At 43.3% G+C, this 22,409-nt stretch overlaps 1 protein-coding gene across 1 annotated transcript; it reads right to left on the bottom strand.

Moving 5' to 3' along the window:
- Window positions 1–683: 683 nt before the first annotated feature.
- rnd1b (Rho family GTPase 1b) lies at window positions 684–20,569 on the bottom strand. The gene is made up of 5 exons (XM_072697403.1): window positions 20,344–20,569; window positions 19,650–19,737; window positions 5,913–6,022; window positions 4,822–4,956; window positions 684–4,254 (listed from the first exon to the last, which is right to left on the bottom strand). The coding sequence occupies exons 1-5, from the start codon at window positions 20,461–20,463 to the stop codon at window positions 4,009–4,011; spliced, it is 699 nt and encodes a 232-aa protein (XP_072553504.1). The 5' UTR covers window positions 20,464–20,569; the 3' UTR covers window positions 684–4,008.
- Window positions 20,570–22,409: the final 1,840 nt, after the last annotated feature.

The raw sequence follows: 22,409 nt of genomic DNA, 5'->3' as shown, positions 1-22,409 counted from the left end.
ACAATGCTGTATGATTTTAGCATGCTGTGGAATTTAGAATATCAAACTGATGCCATAATACAGTTCAAACTGTGGACTGCTGGGATATGTAGTTTTACTGACATTTAGTCAGAAGTGATGCTTCTGACTCTTCAAACTAAAGAATGTTTGTGTTCTGATGGTTAGGAGCATATTTCAGTGCCTGCAGGTCTCAATAGGTGTATGTACAGATGTTCGTCACTGAAGGGATCGGCCTCGTTTAGGGAATTCAGCAGCGTAGCGCAGCTGGCCTGCTAGTGCCACTCACCAAATAATCCCGTTTGCTACATCTACAGGTTCTATCCACAGGTGACTTAGAGCAATGAAAAGCATGACTGCCCTCCAGTCCCTCTTACTCACTCACTCTCTCTCTCTCTCTCTCTCTCTGAGGTGAATGTGCTTCATCATCAGCTGCAGCTGCTTCACACATTCGCCTCACGGACGCATGTTCTATAGCAGTCTTTAAGGCTGCCGGCTGCGATTAATGTCCACATCAGGAGAAGCGAAACTCCAGACAGGAGAAATGGAGGACCATTTGTCTTGTCACTTCCCGAAATGCAGCTCGCACGTCTCCCGGGTTTGCTGGATTCCAGTGGAAGTGGGAAGTGACCTACATAAATGTTGTGCGCAGCTGTACCATGAACAAACCAAAACGAAGCCCAGTGTCATGGGTGCCACATGAGGCAAGCTTTATTACTGGAAAGACAAAAGGAAGAAAGGACGTTCGTCATGTTGAAAAGAATAATTCTGTGAAAAACAAAAGTACATGTGAAACACGAGAACCCAAACATACCCAAAAAGTCTTCAATGTGGTATTTAAATAAATAGGACTGAATTATTACTATTATTATTGTTATAATACATCAACCACAACAGCTTTGTCAACCCACGACAAGAACAAATAGTCACACCTCATGGCATTCTTTTTCGGTGTCTTACAAAGATTAGAAAAGAAGATATGTACAACTTGGATCATTGTTAGAAGACATGCTTAGAAGTACAACTGTGCCCACTGGTACACGACGGCAGCATCATGGTGGAATGTCAGGAACCTATATACTGTCTCATGGCAAAGCCTTGGTGTTTGTGTGTTTTGTCTGAGAATAGAGAGGAAAATGGAAAGAGGTCCAGAAAGTCAAAATGAAGAACATTTAGAGGTCCAGAAAATCAAAATGAGGAACATTAGAGGTCCAGAAAGTCAAAATAAGGAACATAAGAGGTCCAGAAAGGTCCTCAAATGTTGTTGATTTTGACTTTCTGGACCTCTAATGTTCCTCATTTTGCATTTCTGGACCTCTAATGTTCAACCTCTAAGGTCCAGAACTGCTGCCCAGGCAGTTGGAACAAAATCATGGGGTGGATATTTTGACTTTTTGGACCTCTAATATTCCATCTCTACATGAGACAGAAAGTACCATCTCGACAACCCAAAGCTCAGACCATTAAAACAAATAAAAATACATAAAAATAAAGGAGAGAGAAAAACGACCAATTCTTTTGTATCTCCAGGCAGGAAACCGGCGGCACTGCATACGTACACCTGTAACTGCTAATGGTCTGAGGGTCCCTCCTTTTCTCATGGTCTCCAACCCCAAAGAGGCATTCTCTCACTTTCTGTACTTTCGGAACTGTTGCTAGGCAATGGTGAGAAATTCAGCGTGTGACCGGAGAGAGTCCGGAGCTCGCAAATCACCACCTGAAGCCGCAGATAACAGTGGTTTAAACCAAATGAGATAAATATCGATTTCAGGTCAACACAAATAAAGATAAACAACAACAACAACAACAGCAACAAGGCAAAAAAAAAACCAAACAAACAGCACAATGGTTCAATCCCCAAAATGGAAAAATAGCTTTCTCTAAACAGGACCAGCCTGTTGGTTTGTTTTTTTGATGTTGGATTTTTAAAATCCCACAAGTCCTTTTAACCCCCCCCCCTCCTCCTTCTCCCATTATCCATTTCACCAGGATGCACATCACCCACCCCCCTCCAAGCCATTGTCATGAGTCGATTGTTCCATACGTTAAAGCGGCCTTGTCTGAATGCAGAGACCCATGAAAGGTCTCGCATGCCTTTGGCTCCTCTCGTCTCCCCGCTACAGACCTCAAAGCCTTTACCACCCCGTGATGCCAACAGAGCCCATATGCCTAAACGCGCCTGGTCACATTACACTGTGTTGCACTTAAATGGTGAGTTAACTCCTCGCCAAGTCCCCCCGCGCTAGATCAGTGACACAAAGACGTCACGGTTTACTCACTCCACGACGACCCTGGCTACAAGAAGGGCTTGACAAAATTACAGTTAAACTGGTTCGTAATTTTTTTCCGTTTTTCTGTTCATTTCATTTTTTTAACACAGCAGTAATGATAGAGGCACGGCCACACACGTCCACAAAGCTGTCGCATGAAGTTAAATCACAAAGCGGTATTTTGAACATTTATTTTTTTTATTGCCACTCTAAATACTCTGCGACACAAGCACGTCAATTGTTATTGCTTTGTGGTCAAAAGCAGGTTTTGCTGTCAGCACTTTGCACTCAAAAAACCGAGAAGCTCAAGAATTTAGTCAGAAGGGACCACGTTTAGATACACACTGAACCGCCTGCGAAAGTGTCTGCCGCGAAAAAACATCAACAGAGGAGTCGTAAACCCTTGCGCTTGCAGGGCATTGAAGGTGACGGAAACCTGTACACAGGAGAAAAAGTGAGAGAGAGAGCTACTGGTGGAAGATGGAGTGCTACATCAGGATCGAGTCGGAGGAGAAATGCATATAAAATCTTCAGAAGTGACGTGTGGCGATGGTCTGATTTCAAGCTGAGGTCTAAGGAACGTCGATCGAAGAGGATATATTCGCTGCATACACTTAGTTGGTTTTTTTCAGGCCATGTTGGTCCGACAAACGGCATCAACATGGTGCTACAAGAGCTTTCCGAAGGCCGAGAAAATACATACAGAAAAAAAAGGTTTACGCTCGGCGCCTGGCCTGTCGCTAGCTCACGGATGCGTGGTTCTCTACACTACAGAAGAGCAGGAGGCCCAACGGTCCACCGCTTACGGTTCTCCCCTCTCACCTCCTCTGACAGTTATTGCTTCTGTAAAAATAGAAGCACTTCCATCATGTTGGTGTTTAATCATTAGAGCCCTGGAGGAGATAGAAACGTAGAAACGTGTCTTTGGTAGCCTTTAGATTTCACTGTCCACAAATTTGTTGTCTAGTAGTTTTGTCCCTCCCCTGCTCCCCCCCCCCTTTTCTAACTAATCAAAAGCCTGGCACAACAGGCAAGCTCCAATAGAAATTACATTACAGTATCCAGTCTGCACAGCAGCCAATTCCATCCAGCATTATAATGCCTGCTAAAGTCTTGCAAAAACATGCTAACAGTGCCTACAACAGCCCCTTTCCTCCCACACCTCTACACGCCCAGGGCCTTGCACTGCTTCCCGAAGCTCTGACCAAAAGAGCCAACCTCTCACCTACACTTCAGTGCATATTCCACATATGTTTGAAGTCTTCTGTTTTTTGCCCCAGATATGTCTGAAACTAGAGAGCCAATGATATGCCGAGCAGTTCCAAAGGCATCTATCACATTACCGAAGCCCATTTTCTGACCGTTTGATTCTCATCTACTAAGCAGAATCATTGTGAGCCCTAAACGTCACAATAACACGGAGGCGAAAGAGCGATTCTCTTGACGCGGTGAAGAAGAATGATGTGATGGCACGGCTGAATGATCAAACCTTGGTTTGAGAAAAGCAAGATACAGTACTGGGTACGACGGATATGCACTGTTGCAGAGATCAGGACAAGGTGGACAGCGAGGTGTCCACTTGTTCTGAGACGTATTTCTGTTGGGGGGTGAGGAAGGATTCCGCAGCGAAGCCTTCGTTGATGAGGAACATCAGAACCCACCCCCCTTCCCCAAACCAAAGCGCAGGGGAGGGAGAAGCTTTTATTTTTTTAGGTGGGGAGTTGAAGCCCCCCTCCTCCGCTCACATGACGGAGCAGCTCTTGGCCTTCTCCTTCTTAAAGGTGGAGGAGAGCAGCTCGGACCGGCTGGGCAGGTGCAGCAGGCGCTTGGAGAGGCGGCGGCTGGGGCTGGGCTTGGCCAGGGGCTGCAGCTTGTTGATGCAGGCCAGTGCGGCCGTGCGGAACACGCTGTGGATGCTCTTCTCAGAGGTGAAGGCCGAGCACTCCAGGTAGGTTTCGGCCCCTAGCTGCTTGGCCATGGCAGACCCCTGGGATAAAAGGGAGAGGACAGGAGAAATTCATCTTTCTGGTCTTCATTCTGAACTGCTGTCAGATGTACAGTCAAAAATATTGGGACACCTGCTCATTCATTGATTAATTTATCTGAAATCAAGGGTATTAAAAGGAGTTTATCCTGCTTTTGTTGGAGTGATTTTCTCTACTGTTGAGCAAAGGCTCTTTACTAGATTACAGCATTGCTGTGAGGATTTGATTGTATTTAGCAACAAGAGTGTTAGTGAAGTCAGGATGGTGGAGGATCACCACCCTACCTCATCCACAATTTCCCAAACCAAAACATACATAGATAGAGCACTATCATTCCAGAGAACGATAGTTCCGCTGCTACACAGCTCAATGCTGGGGGGCTTTATATCCTTCTAGCCCACATCTGGCATGTTTTTATGTTTAACATGGCAGGACTTCTCTACAGGGACATATAGTGTCTATGCATTGAAAATCACAGATGTGTTTTTTGATTATCAGTCTAGGGTTTCAGTGGTTAAGGAGTTAAACTGTGTTATTTAGAATTAGTGTGTAGAACTTGAAAAGCATACCTGCTCATGGGTAATCGGTGTCTGTTTCTGATTGGAGAGCTCCATCAGTGTACAGACATCTGTGCGTAGGTCCGTTTTGCAGCCTATGAGGAGTATGCGGGTGTTAGGGCAGAAGTCCATGATCTCAGTCCTCCACTGCACAGAAACAAAGAAAGAAACAAGCAAGTTAGATGAAATACAGAACCTCAACAGCATTCAGAACCACAGAGAACATAAGAGTTGCATAAGCAGCAGCATCATAACTGTTATTCTTGAGAACTGAGGACTTCAGCCAAGTAGTATTGGGGGAGTAGAGTACTATTACTAAGTTTAGGCGAGTGTTGTTAAGCCCGCATCGACGCTAAATCTTAAAACAATCTCTTAAACATCTATGTTCAATGTTTTAGGTGACCTTTCAAAGATTTTTGACATTCCAAAATATTGAGGAAATCACTGACTATGAAGTAAAGCCACATGGGGGATGGGATAAAGGTGTAAAAATGCACTGATGTGATTCACCTTATTTGAGAAGAATTAATTACAATGCTGTTCAATGTATAATAATCTCTACTTTTGACAAAAACAACATTTTCAGGCTATTTTCAGACATAAAATGTACAGTGGAGGCATTAAGCAGACACTTTTATCCAGAATGACTGTTCTAAGAAAATATCTTAGCTAGTTTGTATTGGCTAGAATCAAAAAGATATCTTATGCTAGATGCTCGCAAATACACAAAGTCAATATGGATACCTAGATACAAGTACTACAAGTACTCTTGGAAGAGATGGGTCTTCAGTGGGCGTTTAAAGACAGCAAGCACAGACAGACAGCAACACAGACATACTCTGATTGTAGTTTTTGGGGTGTGTGGTGATGGGCTTATATTCCACTACTTCTTCAATTGTTTCTCTAGGCCCAGTGTAGATTTAGAGTACTGTTAAACATAAACCCTGAATTTTGCCAAGATTATTTAATTGTGGTGAAATGTGAACTTTCAAGCAAACTAGAACTGGACTGAATCGCTGAGTAGTTTTGAGATGTCTAGCCCTAGCAGGGGAGCATTAACACACTGGAGACAGCGATGGATTTTCACAGTGATGCCTCAGTACCTTCTTAAGTCCACTCTCCACAGTGTCCGGACGGCTGATGTCAAAGCACAGCAGCACGGCATCGGAGTCGCTGTAGCAAAGTGGTCGCACGTTGTCATAGTAGGGAGACCCTGGAACGAAAGACATGTGGCTTTAAGTGAAGCAGCGAAGGAAGAAGACAGATTGAAACCCATGAGCTATGAAGTATGGTGGTTGGAAGGAGAACAAAGGATGGAAACCAGGTAGAGATTAGAGCTGCAGTTAATCATAGTTTAAGTGTGATCAGTGATGTTTGGCTTCCTAGACTAATTAAACATCTAGGATTGGTTAATTGACTGATATGAGTATTGCATTTGACTACTGACTCTGGGACACTTGTATTACTTGCAATACTTGCATTTATACTGTAGTCAAAACACCTGTAATCATGATAACTGTTCCTACCTATAAGTACTGTGTATACTTTTTACATTTTTTTAGCATCTGAAACACTGACTTTAGGCCAGTATTAAGGACTAGTGTTATTTACGCTATGCTACTCACATATCTATACATTATTAGGATTGTGTTTTTTTTCTGGCTTAAAAACTGTAACCGTAATCGTGATTCCAATATTAAGCATAAGAACGGTTCTCATCAGTTTAACCACAGTCATACAGCCCTAGTTGGGGCTCGCTCTCCTGCTGAGCTTCACTTCACACACAGCTCAGCACATCCTGCTGAAAAGCACACTCTTCCACTTTCCTGTTTGTACTATTGGCATTTTAAAGGAGAAGAAAATGACAATTGAGCCCTAAATCCTCATCGATCTATTGCTCTCTTTTCTCTCCAGCATTTTCTTCCCTATGGCTTATGCAACGGGAACAGTGGGGCTGGGGGCAGAAAGGCGCTCCCACTCTCGCTCAGAATCCTTAAGTAAGCCACCCACCGCCCTGCGTCCGCCCCACGCGCGCAATACCTCTGGTCCCCCTGTTTCCACAGCAACAGCCTCGGAATCTACCATCTGCGGAGCGCCTTCCGCCCACCCCTCCATAAAGACTTCCCTTAACTGCCAATCATTAGACACAGATACGTGCCCACCCACTTGGTGCTGAAGAAATGCCTGGGTTGAACAGTATTTGCACACCAGAAACCTCCCTGGCCTTACTGTGAGTGTGTGTGCGTGTGTGTGAGAGCCTTTTGTTTAGCAGGAGTTCAGCTTTAGTCCTATTAGATTTGGTTAAAAAAAGATCAATGAGTGAAGCAAAGGCTTGTGGGTACTGACTTTGACTTTGGTAACATACCACTGCTAATTTTGGAGCATTTCTATTGGCGGATTCATCATAAAATTGAACATGAAGAACAGCTGCCAGATTCATATTAAGTAAAAAAAAAAAAAAAAAAAAGAGTATTGCTGTGTCCACAGTTTCATTGTTAACAAGCTGTAACTAAAAAAAAGACAAGTGTAGTAGTGGAAGTAGTGTATTGCCCACATAGTTTTGGTGGTATTGCCAAAAAACAGGCAGAAAATATATAAACAGCTGCAAAACAGCTATACACTCACATTTTACATGCACATAACAAAAGGGAAGATGGCTCAAGCATGTCAAAACACTACAACTACAAATTAAAGCAAATTAGCAAATTATAGCAGATTTATGTGAGAATTGGTGAATGTTTTAGTGCTACTGGGCTCCCCCTACAGTCGGAGAATGCAATTTACTTTTTCTCCACTGCCATAAATACAAATCACACTTTGAGCGTCCCCTCACAAACAACTGTACACGTGCATTTGTTGATAATCTGAGAGCCGCAGAGGCAGCATCTGAATGTAAAGAAGCATGTGGACTGAGACGGTAGAGTAAAATTACAGGATTTACACAAATATGATTCGGGTAACACAGCGACACGCAGCCTTGGTAAATGATCTTGTGCAAATTCACCAAAGTTACATAGTGCAGGAGCAGCGTTCCAGCGGCCTGGAGTGCCGACGACAAAAATGCCACTCCCTGTTACAGTCAGTGGAGGATCAGCGTGATTCTGAAGCTGGCAAGCATCTGTGCACTGTGATGATTACAAGATTACAACAACTAGAAAGTGAATAACATTACAAAATGTACAGCTCTGGACCAAAAACAACCTAGAGAAGGACTGGCGGCCTGTCTAAGGAGGTATTCAGGGATTCTGGGTGGGCTATGGACCCACCACGGCCTTGACCAGAAGATGGATGGATGGATGGACCGAAAACATACTGAACTGCCATGTTATCCTTTCACATGGTATAATACTTATCTATGTAAATTGAAAAAAAGAAGAAAGAAAACAGTACAGCCTGAGGAGGAGACGGCCATAGCAATTTTTTCCCAGACGTTTTAAATCAATGGGATCAGATGCTGCAGGCATTCCAGCTCCTAATTGGATGACTGGCCTCCGAAGGACCACTCACCGCCTCTCACCGTCTCCCTGATAAAGTCATGGACACGCAGGCCCGGGTGTGAGGATGCATCCAATTGCCCCCAGTCTAAAGGCAGCAATCGATGGACATGCACACCAGGGTAACCACGGAGCCATTTTCAATTAAAGCAGACAAATTGCGACATCCTGCGAGTCAGAGAGAGAAAGAGAGAGAGAGACGGACGTACGGACGGATGGAGGACACGGCTGACCCGTTTGCGCAGTGTGTAATTACCCAAACCCTCTAAAGCCACCGATAATGTACTATATAGGCTCTTCAAGGGCTGTAGGAATATAAAAAGCGGCATAGGGAGATAGCATTACGCTAGGCTAAGGCGGTAAGCGCTCTCCAAGTATTAATCCTCCACTTCCCGCAGTCTAGGATCATAGGGCAGATCTATCTAACACGGTGTTCTAACTAAGTGTATCTAAGTATCTAAGTATTCGCATGCTGGCACTATGCTGCCTGGGACATATGCTTCTTCGCCCTTCCCAAGTACAGCTACTCCAACAAAAGCAGGACACACACCTTTTAAAATCTTGATTTCAGAAAAAAACTACAAATGAGCAGGTGTCCCAATACTTTTGTCCACAGTGTCCATTAAACACAAATTTCATCACAAGCTCACACACATCTTATTTACATGCTGTGTTCTTGGGGCTGAAGCTTTAGCATGGCTGAAATACAGTTACTAGCCTCTTTAATTAGCCTTAATCAACCAACACACATAATATACAGGGCTGGAGCTTTAACATAGCTAAGGCTTTAACATTCGCCAGGTTAGCCAAGGACGTTTAGTTAGCCTTAGCTCATGGCTGACAGTGCTGCATACTGTGTTCCTGGGGCTGAAGCTTTAGCATGGCTAAAACCAAAACGAGCTGCTAAGCTATTTAGTTAACCTCAACCAACATTAGCCTAGCCCAACAGGCTTAAGCTTTAGCGTAGCTAGAAAGCAGTGACCAGGTTAGCTTAGTAGGCCATCCCCTCTGACGTCATCTTACAGAAGGACCAACTAGGATCCAATACGTTGTAGCTAGCATGCTACTTGTTAGCCAGCCGATTTAGCCATCATGCTACTCATTAGCCAGACGAGCTGGTCCACCCCCTCGACTGTATTAGCCATCATGCTACTAGTTAGCCAGACGAGCTGGTCCACCCCCTCGACTGTATTAGCTATCATGCTACTCGTTAGCCAGCCGAGCTGGTCCACCCCCTCGACTGTATTAGCTATCATGCTACTAGTTAGCCAGTCGAGCTGGTCCACCCCCTCGACTGTATTAGCTAGCATGCTACTAGTTAGCCAGCCGATTTAGCTATCATGCTACTAGTTAGCCAGCCCAGCTGGTCCACCCCCTCGACTGTATTAGCTAGCATGCTACTAGTTAGCCAGCCGATTTAGCTATCATGCTACTAGTTAGCCAGACGAGCTGGTCCACCCCCTCGACTGTATTAGCTATCATGCTACTAGTTAGCCAGCCGATTTAGCTATCATGCTACTAGTTAGCCAGCCGAGCTGGTCCACCCCCTCGACTGTATTAGCTAGCATGCTACTTGTTAGCCAGCCGATTTAGCTATCATGCTACTAGTTAGCCAGCCGAGCTGGTCCACCCCCTCGACTGTATTAGCTATCATGCTACTAGTTAGCCAGCCGATTTAGCTATCATGCTACTAGTTAGCCAGCCGAGCTGGTCCACCCCCTCGACTGTATTAGCTAGCATGCTACTTGTTAGCCAGCCGATTTAGCTATCATGCTACTAGTTAGCCAGTCGAGCTGGTCCACCCCCTCGACTGTATTAGCTATCATGCTACTAGTTAGCCAGTCGAGCTGGTCCACCCCCTCGACTGTATTAGCTATCATGCTACTAGTTAGCCAGCCGAGCTGGTCCACTCCCTCGACTGTATTAGCTATCATGCTACTCGTTTGTTTTAGATGTTTTATCTAGTGGTAGTTGCTTTTTTATCGCTTTATTGTGTAATTTAAATCCCAATTATCTGCTAATCTTGAGGTTAGCTTGATAGCGGATAGCAAGTGAACGATAACTAGCTTTAACTGTTGGTATCAGCTGTAAATGCCAGTGTAGCAACAACATTAACATATCGTTGAACTTGCTAATACGTGTTTAACATTTAATAAATAAAGCTAAATGGCAAACCTTTATCTAGATAGAAACATTTCAGTAATGATCAGTAAATATCTGGCATATAAGTATGGGCAATTAATCACGTACGCGATTTTAACCAATGGAACAGTCGAGGACACAGGACGTGTACGACTACGGCTCAGTAAAAGCAGTGTGTCATTAGGCTACAGCTTGTGAAGTTCCTCTACAAACATTCAAAATGTGACGATAGACTCTTAAAGACAATGTAAGGAATATAATTAATGATAAAAAAGCCCTCTGCCCTCCAGGCTTTACTCCAAACCTAGCACCACATGTTCCTCGGCTAAACAAGATGCTGCTCTTTCAGCGTCCCTTGCGCGAGCAGATGGAGGGTTTGTGAAGCATGAAAAACACATCGGAGGGGAAAATACAAGCAGGGCTGAATTCCTCCAACCTATCTAAAGCCTGTTTCGGTGCTAATGCGGCGGCTGAGAGAGGTGTAAAGGTGAAAAGTGGGCCAGGGTACGGCATGGTGTACACATGTGATTAATACGCAAGGCCTTTCTCCTAGGACACAGGAAGAGCCTCGCGAGGAACAGATGGAGGTGGAGTGGGTTGCTTTTGTGTGCTGCGTAGATAAACACCGTGCCTTATCACAGCGCTCTCCATCTGCTTAACCCTTTCATCCACCACCATTCCTCAGGCTAATGAGGTCGGCCATGGTAAAGATTTTGGGACGTTGTAGATCTACCACTTCCACCACTTCCACCGCCGCCTCCGTCATTGATCGATACAGTATGTATGTGTCATTAAATGCACTGCGGAAAGTTTAAATGTCATCACATCATTTCCACAATATCTTTATCAATTCACTTGTTTGGCTTTTATTGTTTTGATGTAGTATACAATGTATAGACAAAAGTATTGGGACACCTGCTCATTCATTGTTTTCTTACTAAATCAAGGGGATTAAAAAGAGTTGGTCCTGCTTTTGTTGGAGTAACTGTCTCTACTGTCCAGGGAAGATGGCTTGGAGGAGCACTGCTGTGAAAATTTGATTGCATTCAGCGACAAGAGTGTTAGTGAGGTCAGGATGTTGCATGATTACCACCCCTCACCATCTCACCCCCAACTCCTCCTAAAAGTATGGGACGGAGCACCATCCATCATTGCAGAGAACACAGTTCCACTGCTCCACAATGCATACATGTATATTTTATTATATAGAATGATGCAAATATATTGAAACGCCATGTTTTACTGTAATACACTAATTTCATTGTTAGGTTTTATTTGGAAGCAAAAGGGCTTAATATTTTACATTGATCTGTAAAATATCCAATTATTTTTACCCAGTAATATCCAGACAAATGTAGCTAAATGGGCTCTCTTATTGGTCTGGCCTTGATTTAACTACAAGAAAAATTAGGAACTGAGAAATGTACTAACCACAGGTTTTCAGTGGACAATTTAATAGAAATGTATTATTACTTATTTAGACTAGGCCTTCTGGACATTTTACACATCAGTGACTGTGAATATGATTGACACTACAAATGGAAAACAATACAAAATAAAAATTGCATTTTTTACTCTTAGACAGATTGAGTGAATCTGTCAGTTGATCTTTGCATTGTGTCAAAAAATCATGATGAACAGACCAATAAATAGAAGAATAAAATCTTACATTGACTTCCAAAGTGAAGAAGGTCTTTCCTTCTTCTGTAAAGTTACTAATTTATTCAGCAGCGAAATGTCAATATCTTCACAAACTTATAATAAATGATTGTCTTACAGAGCGGTCTGAAATGTCCCCGTCCCATAGGGAGGCTAGCAGGAATTAGGCCAAACTAAAGACCTATCTTTAATAGTCATGATTCACCACTGCATATTTCAATACTCAAAATAGTCTCATCAGTATCAGGGAGTTATTTGAATAGAAATCTCATTATTTGCTAGCTACCATGACACAAATATGTACGTTATGAGAGTTAGGAGCTGAAGTAGGTCCACATATACACCCCTTAAAGTTTAAGAGGGTTTAAGAGGCATGATGAAAAGACGCCCAAGAGTCAGACACCACCCAGTGCTGAAATCTCTTGGAATTAATCAGCACTCCAGAGCTCATCTAAATGCAAGCGAAGAGGGCTGGGAGAGGTCAGTGCTTACAAAGGAGCTGAGTATCAGGGTTAAGGAACAAAATGGTGAGCACAGCCCACCCTCCTCCCCATAGCCATTAAAGATCGATGGGAACAAGTCCTGACACATTCCCCAACGAGCTCCTCCTCAGTCAAGCCCCCCTGCCTTAACCAAGATGCACGGCAAAGATTCCACCACGGCCCCAAGTGGGAATTGAACAAAGAATGCCCCCTCTTGCTGTGAAGGGGCTAGTCGTGACCTTTTGGGGATTCCCCCTTCACAGGGGTCATCTGTGAGATGCTCACACGTTCCCTCTTCTCATCCCATCAACACCTCCATTAGAAAAGCACTCATTAATCTACTCTCTGTGCTAATGTGCTAATGGGGTGCTATACACCTCCGCTCAGTCATCACTCATAATCCTCACATGCTGCAGCTGTGGCCGTCACATTTACAGGAATGTATTGCCATTAACATAATAACAGCCAGTCTAGTGCCAATACCTTGCTGCAAGTGATCTACAGGCTCCAGATTTGGACTACTACAGCCGCCCATATTCCTGCAGCCTTGCGGCAGGTCTAGTTGGCCGCCCTGATTTAGTGAGGGAATTGATTTTCGCCCATAAATCCAAGCTGAGCCTCAAAGAGGGCCGCTTGGAAACATGATGATGAGGTCGGTCCAATCAATCTGAAGAAGCCTAATAACGAGGCCTCGTTCGGGCGTCTTAACACCCCGGCACAGTGCGCAAAGCCGGTGGGAAAAAAAATAATCGCATAAAGCAACTCCAAATCACAACCCACGTGCCAGCCCACTGTGGGTCCCATTATGATGTGAAGTGGACTCCAGTTAATCAAATGAATCCAATCAAACCCTTAGAAATTAGAAATTTAAAAGTGACAACTTCTATGAAGTAAAACCAACAAAAAAAAACCCAAATATATAAATATCTTTATAATATATATTATCTTTAAGGTATTAATATCTCTAATAAAATCCATTATCACACATAATCCACTGAACTCAGTGTAGACTCATTTTCTGCTACAGCCGTTCCCCAAAGCCCCTGTGATCTTTCTAAATTTCCCTTCTTGTAAAGCCAGTAAGCCAAAAATGGTTCTCAGGCAATGAGAGTGTCTGTTTCTGAAGCCTGCAGGCCTCATTTGTTAATATGTATAAATCTCTCAGACGCTCCCTAATGCACAATAACCTGAAGCACAATATTGATTTTAATCAATAGTTTTAAGCAAATTCATTTTACAGGTGACCAAGTGCTCATCCATGCTCTGCGCACCTGACGCCTGGGCTGTTCTATCGACCCTTTATGGTCAGTTATTTTTGAAACTACTGCAAAGTGCAGCTGTGATGCTTCAAAATCGTGATCTGAAAATCGAACACAAGGCCTATAAAAAGTCACTGTTAAAGCACACTGCACTGTTTAATATACGCCTCCCAATTCAATTTACTCTTCAATTAACTTTTAATACTGATTACCCTGCATGAAGCCTGAACAATGATACATAATCAAGCCCATAATGAGCACAGACCATCCCTCCACTCAGAAACTCACCTCAAAATCAACAGCAGAAAGGAAAGGAGCAATCCACATAAGAGTACAGTAGCTTGTGGCTATCTTATTAGCTTGTGGCTAGCACATTTATATACAATATTGGCCATATTATGAAAATAATAAAATAACATGTTAACATGACACATACTGTCAGGCACAGTTTTTCACTTGTATGTAAAAATGTATCTTATCAAATTATGAATTTTGTGAATCTTTACATTTTTTTAATTTTTTAAAAATATACTTTTCTATGTCTGTGACTGAAACGGATCCCTACTTCCTCATTAGGGTTCCGCTATATAGAGAGGAGCCCTTTACTAACGAGCAGTAAAAGCACACATAAATTCAGACGCTTCTTCACCTTTCACGGTTGCGCTGAACCACGTTTAAAGCTCCACACACACACACACACACACACACACACACACACACACACACACACATCTGTATTGATTATATTGCTGAGCAACCTAGGCCTACTGTTAATAAACTACATGGGAAAATATCTCAAATTCTGGGCATCCAGTGGTTTGTAACTATCACATGCTTATATGAGCAAATGTTGGCTCCATTTCGTTTTACAGTCTCTTGCTTAGTAACAGAGAGACTTGCAATGCATTTTGGTCCACATTCAGCTAATGTAGTGAGCTACGCTGTTTGTAGTAGATTGTAGAGATTGTAGTCTTCCACTATTCCACTATTCCGTGATTATGATGCTGAGAGAAAAATGGCAATAGTGCCCTAAAATGTAAATAGGGACCCATTTCGGTCGTAGCTGTAAATAACTACTGCATACTAGCTGATTAGATGACTGGATGTCAGCCAATGATGGCATCATCTATACCAATATGACATAAGCCCATTATGACAATGTTTGAATTAATTGTTAACAGTTTTTCCTTTAAATAAATAAATATATCATAAATAAATCCTAAAGTTTGCCATGGGCTTTTATAAAATTTCCCTTAGTTTTGCAATTTCTGAATTTCAACTTCAAAAACTACAAAACACTGTAATACAAATAAGCTTATTTTGCCGTATTGTGCCATATTAAATCATAAAATGATCCATTTTAAAGACCTTTCCCTGACACACTGTCTAAAAAGTAGGTCTAGAGAGTCTAGCTTTAACAACTATCAGTGGAAACAAAAAGCCAGTCAGGAAAAGTGCTCTAATTCTGCGCTCGCAGGCCGGGGCGAGCGGCTGAAAGCTGTCTGGATCCCGGCTCTGCCCTCTCATCCCCTCCCAAACCTCGCGCTCATCCCTTAAAGCACCCTCTGCCCCTGGGCTGGCGCGTCTCCAAACACACCAATCAGATCAGAAAGCGAGGGCTGAGATTAAAGACAGGAGGTGTCCCAGCGGCCTGCGTTTCCTTTAGCCTCTCTGATACTGGCGCATGTGCGCTGAATTAGTAGGAGACACACGCAGACTCGCAGACATATTGCGCATACAGACGACTTCGTTTAGACCTAGGACTCATCAAACACACTGCACTGTCTGCAGATACCCAGACAACACCCCGGTGCTAAAGAAAGGAATGCTGTTGTTGAGTTTACGGCTGGGGGATGAGACGATGTGCCCTAGTTATCACGATAAACTGCGTCACAATGAGTATAGTGTGGGTTTAATCCGAGGGTGAATGCTATGACATCATTATCAGATAAACTGCGTCACAATGAGCTTTTATTACAGCATATTGTGGCCATCATCTAAGGGTGGATGCTATGACATCATTATCAGATACTCTACATCACAATGAGCTTTTATTACAGCATATTGTGGCCATCATCTAAGGGTGGATGCTATGACATCATTATCAGAATATCTGCGTCACAATGAGCTTTTATTACAGCATATTGTGGCCATCATCTAAGGGTGGATGCTATGACATAATTATCAGATCCTCTACGTCACAATGAGCTTTTATTACAGCATATTGTGGCCATCATCTAAGGGTGGATGCTATGACATCATTATCAAATAAACTGCGCCACAATGAGCTTTTCAGAGTATAGTGTGTGTTTCATACAAGGGTGGATGATATGGCCACAGCACTGTGTCTCTGTACCTTCAGTACTGGCCCACAGCAGACTCCATTAATAAAAGGGGCTTTCATGGGTGGTGTAGCTGTCTAAGTGTTAACAGAACCACTAGCAAAGTTCCACTCAGAAATCTTAAACTGTAAACTGTTAGCAAGTAAAGTTTGAATTTGCAGGGTATTGTGGGAATTGTAGTGGATTTCACTATGTAGTAGTATCACTATGTACGGATTTAGGAGTATAACTATCTCGCAGAGAGAATAACAGGAATGTGAACCAATCCCTGATCTTGAGTACCGCTACAGCCCTAGTTAACTCACACTGATAATACTAATCCATATTTCGTAGGACACCATTTCTGTGGCCTTCCTGGTTCTCTGTTGATGTCTGTTGTTTAACTAAACAAAATATTAAAATATTCAAACATTGAACGATTACACTTCCTTACACACATTCCAGTCTGTGTTTCCACTCAACGTTCCAGATGTGTCAGCTGCCAGCACTAGGGATGCGGACACAAGCGCCACAGACTAACACGGTTCACTATAATCAGGTCAACAGGCTACAACAGGATGCCCTCGGGACATCCAAACTGACTCAATGCCCATGTGCTCTCTCAGCTCCTGACCGCATTCAACAGCTGATAGCAAAGCAAACACACACACACAAATACACACACCGAAAACAGAGCACAACCATTCAGAGTTTTCTCATGATGGAACAATAGTAAAAATATTTCATCACCATAAATACATGCAATTATTGCTATTCATATTTTGCAGCACTACGTCCAGGACTCATTATAAACAGGACTCATTATTAACATTTATGACATTTTTATCCAGGGAGATTTGCAAGGTTACAAGGTATTACAGAGGTGGGCCACTGTAGTGTTAGGAGTATTGCCCAAGGCTTCTTACTGGTGTAGTGCAACATAGTCGTCCAGCATGGAAATCAAACCCTAGTTTTCCACATTGTGTGGTGTCCCAATGGCCAGTAGTGCTGTTACCTGGTGTTAGCTTACTGTCTACTAGGCTAATGATGGGGCAGTGGTGGCAGCTCAGTGGTTGGCACACTGGGATATTGATCACTAGGTTGTGGGTTTGTATCCCCACCAAGCTGCCACTGTTGGGCACTTAACTCTTACACTGAACTGTACAAGCATAATACACATAAAGGTACCTCACTTAAAATATTACCCACCTCTAAGTAGAACACTGTACACTTGCTTTTGCTGGGATTACAAAAACACTGACAATAGCCAGAGAAACTCATTGTAAATTCTGATTGGTCAGGATGCTCAGAGCGTTCAGTAAAATAGTGTGTAATTTGTTAGAGGGCTCATTTTCCATATGTGATTTCAGCACTGCCAGTATTGCAATAACTACTCACAAAGTTTACTACACCCTAGTTTACTCCTGACCAGTTTGACCAGAATGATGGGCCTTGATGACTCAAGACTCCACCCAACATGTGAGCTTTTCTTAAAAAAAAAAGCTTTCACTGCACAAAGAGCATCTGTTGCATTTACGTGTGCCTCTCTCCAGCAGCAGGAGTCTAGCATTAGCATAGATAATGAGCGTTAGTGTTACTGTTCAGGCTTGCAGTGTGAACTGGTTTGTGCAGTTTGCCTAATGAAATCAAGACGACTGGGGCGGCCTCACCTAATTTGAATACAGTACTTGATTTAAGCCTGGAGGAGCCATTTGCATTTGTAATTAAGAGAAACATGCATGTAATTAATGAGGGGAAAAACATTGTAAACTGTTGAAAACGGATGGATTTATTTAGCTTAAGTAGATATACGTTAATGTTTTAGTACATGAGTAGCATATCTGCCCATGCCCATACACAGACACTTATAAAACATAGAAATATTCTAATGCATTGATATACGTTAAAATTAGTGCACTAAATATTTTTTTTCTTATTAATTTTCATTTTTACCGCCAATTAAATTACCCAACCCGTACGTACTCTCTCCCGACACTACTGAGGACGGACCAACACACCCCCCCCTCCAACAAAAGACGCAGTCAAGCCTCTCATTTTCCAAACTGCCGCCGATGCAACATTACCGGGCAACCAACGCACCTGGAGGGAAGCGCTGTATACCCAGCTTCGACGCACCACCTCACAGGTGGCAGTGACGGCCAGCACCGCAACGAAGCGATGTGGGAGGAGAGTGCCATGTACCCACCCTGGAGAGAGCAAGCCCAATTGTGCTCTCTCGGGGCCTCGGCTGCAGATGGCCAGCAGCATGACCGGGACTTGAACCAGCGATCCAGTAAACTTTTTCTTTAATGCAGATATTTTTTATGAATACATCATTATACAATAATAATAATATGAAAGATTCTGAGCGTTTGTCAGATGCTAATTATTACTAAAAACTAATGAGTTGATATTGATATGAATCCAATATCACTGTGCATCTCTACTCTACTCAACTATCCATTGAACTGGTCTCTATAAGCCATATTTTGTGATTGAACTATTCTTTTGAGATCATCTTGTGGTCATCTTTGGTTCTGTTTGAGTCCACGGGCATAGATTTCAAGTTTTTACAGCCCAGTTGGCTCATGGGTAATTTGTATTGGCTGTTCTACTTAAATAAAAAAAACTTTAACAAGCCAGTGATTCACACTAACCCATTTCCAGTAGTTTCTATTAGCCATGTGAATAGCCTTAGCTGCTCTTTAATGGGCCAAACAGGCATTTTAAATTATTAAATGAAAAAACGGTTTATTCTATTTAAATGAAATGTAATCAAATAAAGATCTACACTGAAATACACAACGGCAGCACACATCTGCCAAAATCAAAAGGGTCCAATTCTGATCTTGTCCGATTACGACACCCCTATTGGCAATCACCCATTTTTACACTGCTGCATCTTTTTGGTATAAATCAATAAGATGCTCAGAGAAGCTCAAACACACCGCTTTAAGTCACCTCAAATGCTGGATCAATCGCTCGTGTGCAAATACGCACCCACAAATCACCCACAGACTGAGGTGAAGCTGCAACATGCCCAAATCGGCATTCTCACCACGGTGTACTAGCTCACTTCAAAGGTCACTTGAGCTGATAACACGCTTACAGATGAGGGACGCTCACTGAAAACCATCACTCAGACCTAATGCTTGTGTTCCTTTCTACAGTGCAGCGTGACATCCCAACTGAGCCTGCATGTTAGTTGCCTTCACCTCATGTTACCTGACTGTCTAGGGCGAGATGACTGATGTTATGTTGCATGCAGTGCAGGTCTATGCTATGATGGTTCGGATAAGACTCTAAATCCTGCTGATCGTCCACAACATGCACCATGCACAGGATCACGTCGATATATAGAAAAACCCCTGGAACCCTTGTAATGCTCTCCCACTTGCATGACCAATGGTGAAGGGATGACAGTATTATAGCATGTTCATTTGTCCATTTTTCATACTATCAGGATGGCAGGTTAGGTCTTACCTGATGTGTCCCACAAGCTTAACTCCACACGCTGGTCATCGAGCTCCAGACATGCTGTGTAATTCTCGAACACAGTGGGGACATACGTCTGTGGAACACAACATCACAACACCCTTATCAGTGCAAGCCACACTGCCCAGAAACCCCAAACACAAAGCTTATGCTGTGGACAGATAGAGGGAATGGGCAAAGGGCACTGTATGAGCCTCCATCTCTAATGCATTCTTCTTATTACTGAGAAAAAGCAAATATAGGGTAATGCAGAACCATGGAGAGTGATAGAACATACCCTCAGATACCCTTTTATTAATATACCATTTCTCACCATGCAATAGGCAGTACAAGCATGCATATGTAAAAACAGCAAACCAACCATTCCTTTAAATCCTTATAGCTAAAGACTGGGATAAGGAATTTCTGCACAAGGCACCATCAGTGAGAACCCAGATGCACTCAATAGACAAGACCCCCCTAAAACAACAGGTTAGCTGGGGGATGCATGTTAGTGCATGCACCATTCATTACAAGGCATTACAAGTTGGCTTCTTAGTCTAATTATCCCGTTCCACCTTAAATGGTGCAGCACGTACATTCGCCAGAACGCAGAATTAAGGTGGAATGGGAATTTGGGGAAAGAGGCTCTTGGAAGAACTTCAGCCTTGTCAATTCATTGGCAAACGCATGCAGCACTAACCTCTGGATAGCAGTCCTTGGCCAAAACTTGCAGCATGGCGGTTTTCCCACACTGTACATCTCCAACCAGGACCAGTTTACATCTGACCACCAAGGGCTGCGTGTTCCTTCTTTCCTTCATGCTCGCTTTCGACGGTTTAAGACCAAAACGAAAAAGATCCGAAAACAGCAGGTCCGAGCTTTCTCGCTCGTTGCCCGCAGCTGATTTGTCTGGACTGAGACGCTGCGCCCTTTTATACCGGACATGTTCGACTCGCGGACGAATCGGTTCTTTCTCCAGGGAAGAGCGAACCGACTCTTTCCCACGAATCAGTGGAATTGATTTTTGAGTCTCAAACGTGTATCAGACTTTTTTGTAGGTATGTTAGCCTCCTTTTAATAATATTATTAATAATGTTGATATTTCACAATTTAACCTTATACAAATCTAAGGTAGCAAATTGACGGGGTACGCTGAATCAATTCCAGAAGCAAGTTTGATTCAGTGATCAGTTGTTTCCTGATGTTTATTTCATGTTGAATCAACGTCGTTTTGTCATCTGGGCTTTCTACGTAGGGAGGCTAGTCAGACACCAATAGTACGAACGGCAGCTTCGCATAGCATCATTTTACAGAGTACGAAAACAACTCGATCCTTTGGAAGGAATCGGTTCAGTACACTGATTCAGGCTCTTTCTGATGGAAACGCTTGGGAAAGTTCCGGTTTTACGCAGCAAGGTGTAATGAGTCACTACATTGTTTGGGGTCTGGAGGGACCTGGACAGCTAATAAATGAATGTCTATATTTAGGAGTGATTTATAAGAATGCTGGTGACTGATAGTCCATTTCCAGTGCATTTTTAACGCTTGGAAGCACTGTTAGATACACAGTCGTGACCATTTTCAGTGCAGATTTACAGAATCGTTGCTAAATATCTGCTGAGATGTGTCCTCTTACTTTTGTACCCTGCTGAAGAAAAGACTTCCTAGCTGGTTGATCAGTTTGGCTCTTGATGGTTTAGCATGACCAATTTGACTTGGCTAGTCAGCCAGTATGACCAGCATGACCACACCTGTCCACACCTGTCCACTAGTATGACCAACTTGGCCACGATGGTCAAGGTGATCATTCTGATTACCCACCAGACCATCAAACTCAAATGACAAAACAAATGCTAAGCTGGTCAGCTGCCACTGTTGGGCCCTTGAGCAAGGCCCTTCGCCCTGCGCTGCATACCGCTCTGGGCATGTGTGCTCACTGTCACTGTGTATGTTTGATTACTAGTGTGTGTATGTGTGTGTTGACTGCACGGATGGCTGATCATGACCTTGATCATCGTCAAAGGCCAGCTTAGACCATCTAAAACCAGCTACCAGCATAGCATATGTGTTTATGTGAGTTTCATGGACTGTCTGGTCTATCAGCATCACCAACTTGACCAAGCTGGTCATGAACCACGTCATACTGGTTGACTAGTTTGGTCAAGCTGGTCATATTGGTGGACCAGTGTGGTCAGACTGGTCATGCCAGTCAACTAGCATATCCTGGTCAGCCAGCTTGATCATACTGGTTGACTACTTGGTCAGGTTGGACATGCTGGTAGACCATCTAAAGCCTCAAACTCAAATAAAAAACATCAACTCGAAAGCTAAGCTGGTCAATCAGCTTCACCAGTCTGACCAGCTTGGACTGGCAAGTACTGCTAGAATTGCACCTCATATTCACAAGATGTTGATTTGTCTTCCACCAGTTTAACTACAGTATGTTCTCCATTCATTTCTGTGGATTGGGCCTGCCCCCCACCTTTCCTACAGGATGTGACTGGGCAATTCCACAATTATGAAACGCTTTAAAAGTCCTTTGACTCATCATGCAATGAAAGCTGGGTCCGTCATGTGCCTCGCTGGCTGGAATAAGTCACACTCTGCTCCTGTCTGTCTTTGCATTAGATATACTATTGTTAGTCTGGTGACGTTTGCGAGGTCGTTAGAGTGGTTGACTCCCACCGAGCTGTCTAGACTGCTCTCCCCCATGAGAGGAGGACAATAACCCCACCACCACCACCCCCATGATGAACGAACTCTTAC

This window comes from Salminus brasiliensis, chromosome 14 (genome assembly GCF_030463535.1).
Source record: "Salminus brasiliensis chromosome 14, fSalBra1.hap2, whole genome shotgun sequence".
Taxonomy (NCBI): domain Eukaryota; kingdom Metazoa; phylum Chordata; class Actinopteri; order Characiformes; family Bryconidae; genus Salminus; species Salminus brasiliensis.
Note: the sequence above shows the minus strand (reverse complement) of the source record. Positions and strands in the feature narration are given on the sequence as shown.

Excerpts from the sequence above, each read along its gene's own strand:
- rnd1b (XM_072697403.1), bottom strand. The coding sequence starts at position 20,463 with ATGAAGGAAAGAAGGAACACGCAGCCCTTGGTGGTCAGATGTAAACTG. Across the intron at positions 6,023-19,649 it reads AAGCTTGTGGGACACATCAG|GGTCTCCCTACTATGACAAC; the intron begins GTAAGACCTAAC and ends CTTTCGTTCCAG. Across the intron at positions 4,255-4,821 it reads CACCGATTACCCATGAGCAG|GGGTCTGCCATGGCCAAGCA; the intron begins GTATGCTTTTCA and ends CTTTTATCCCAG.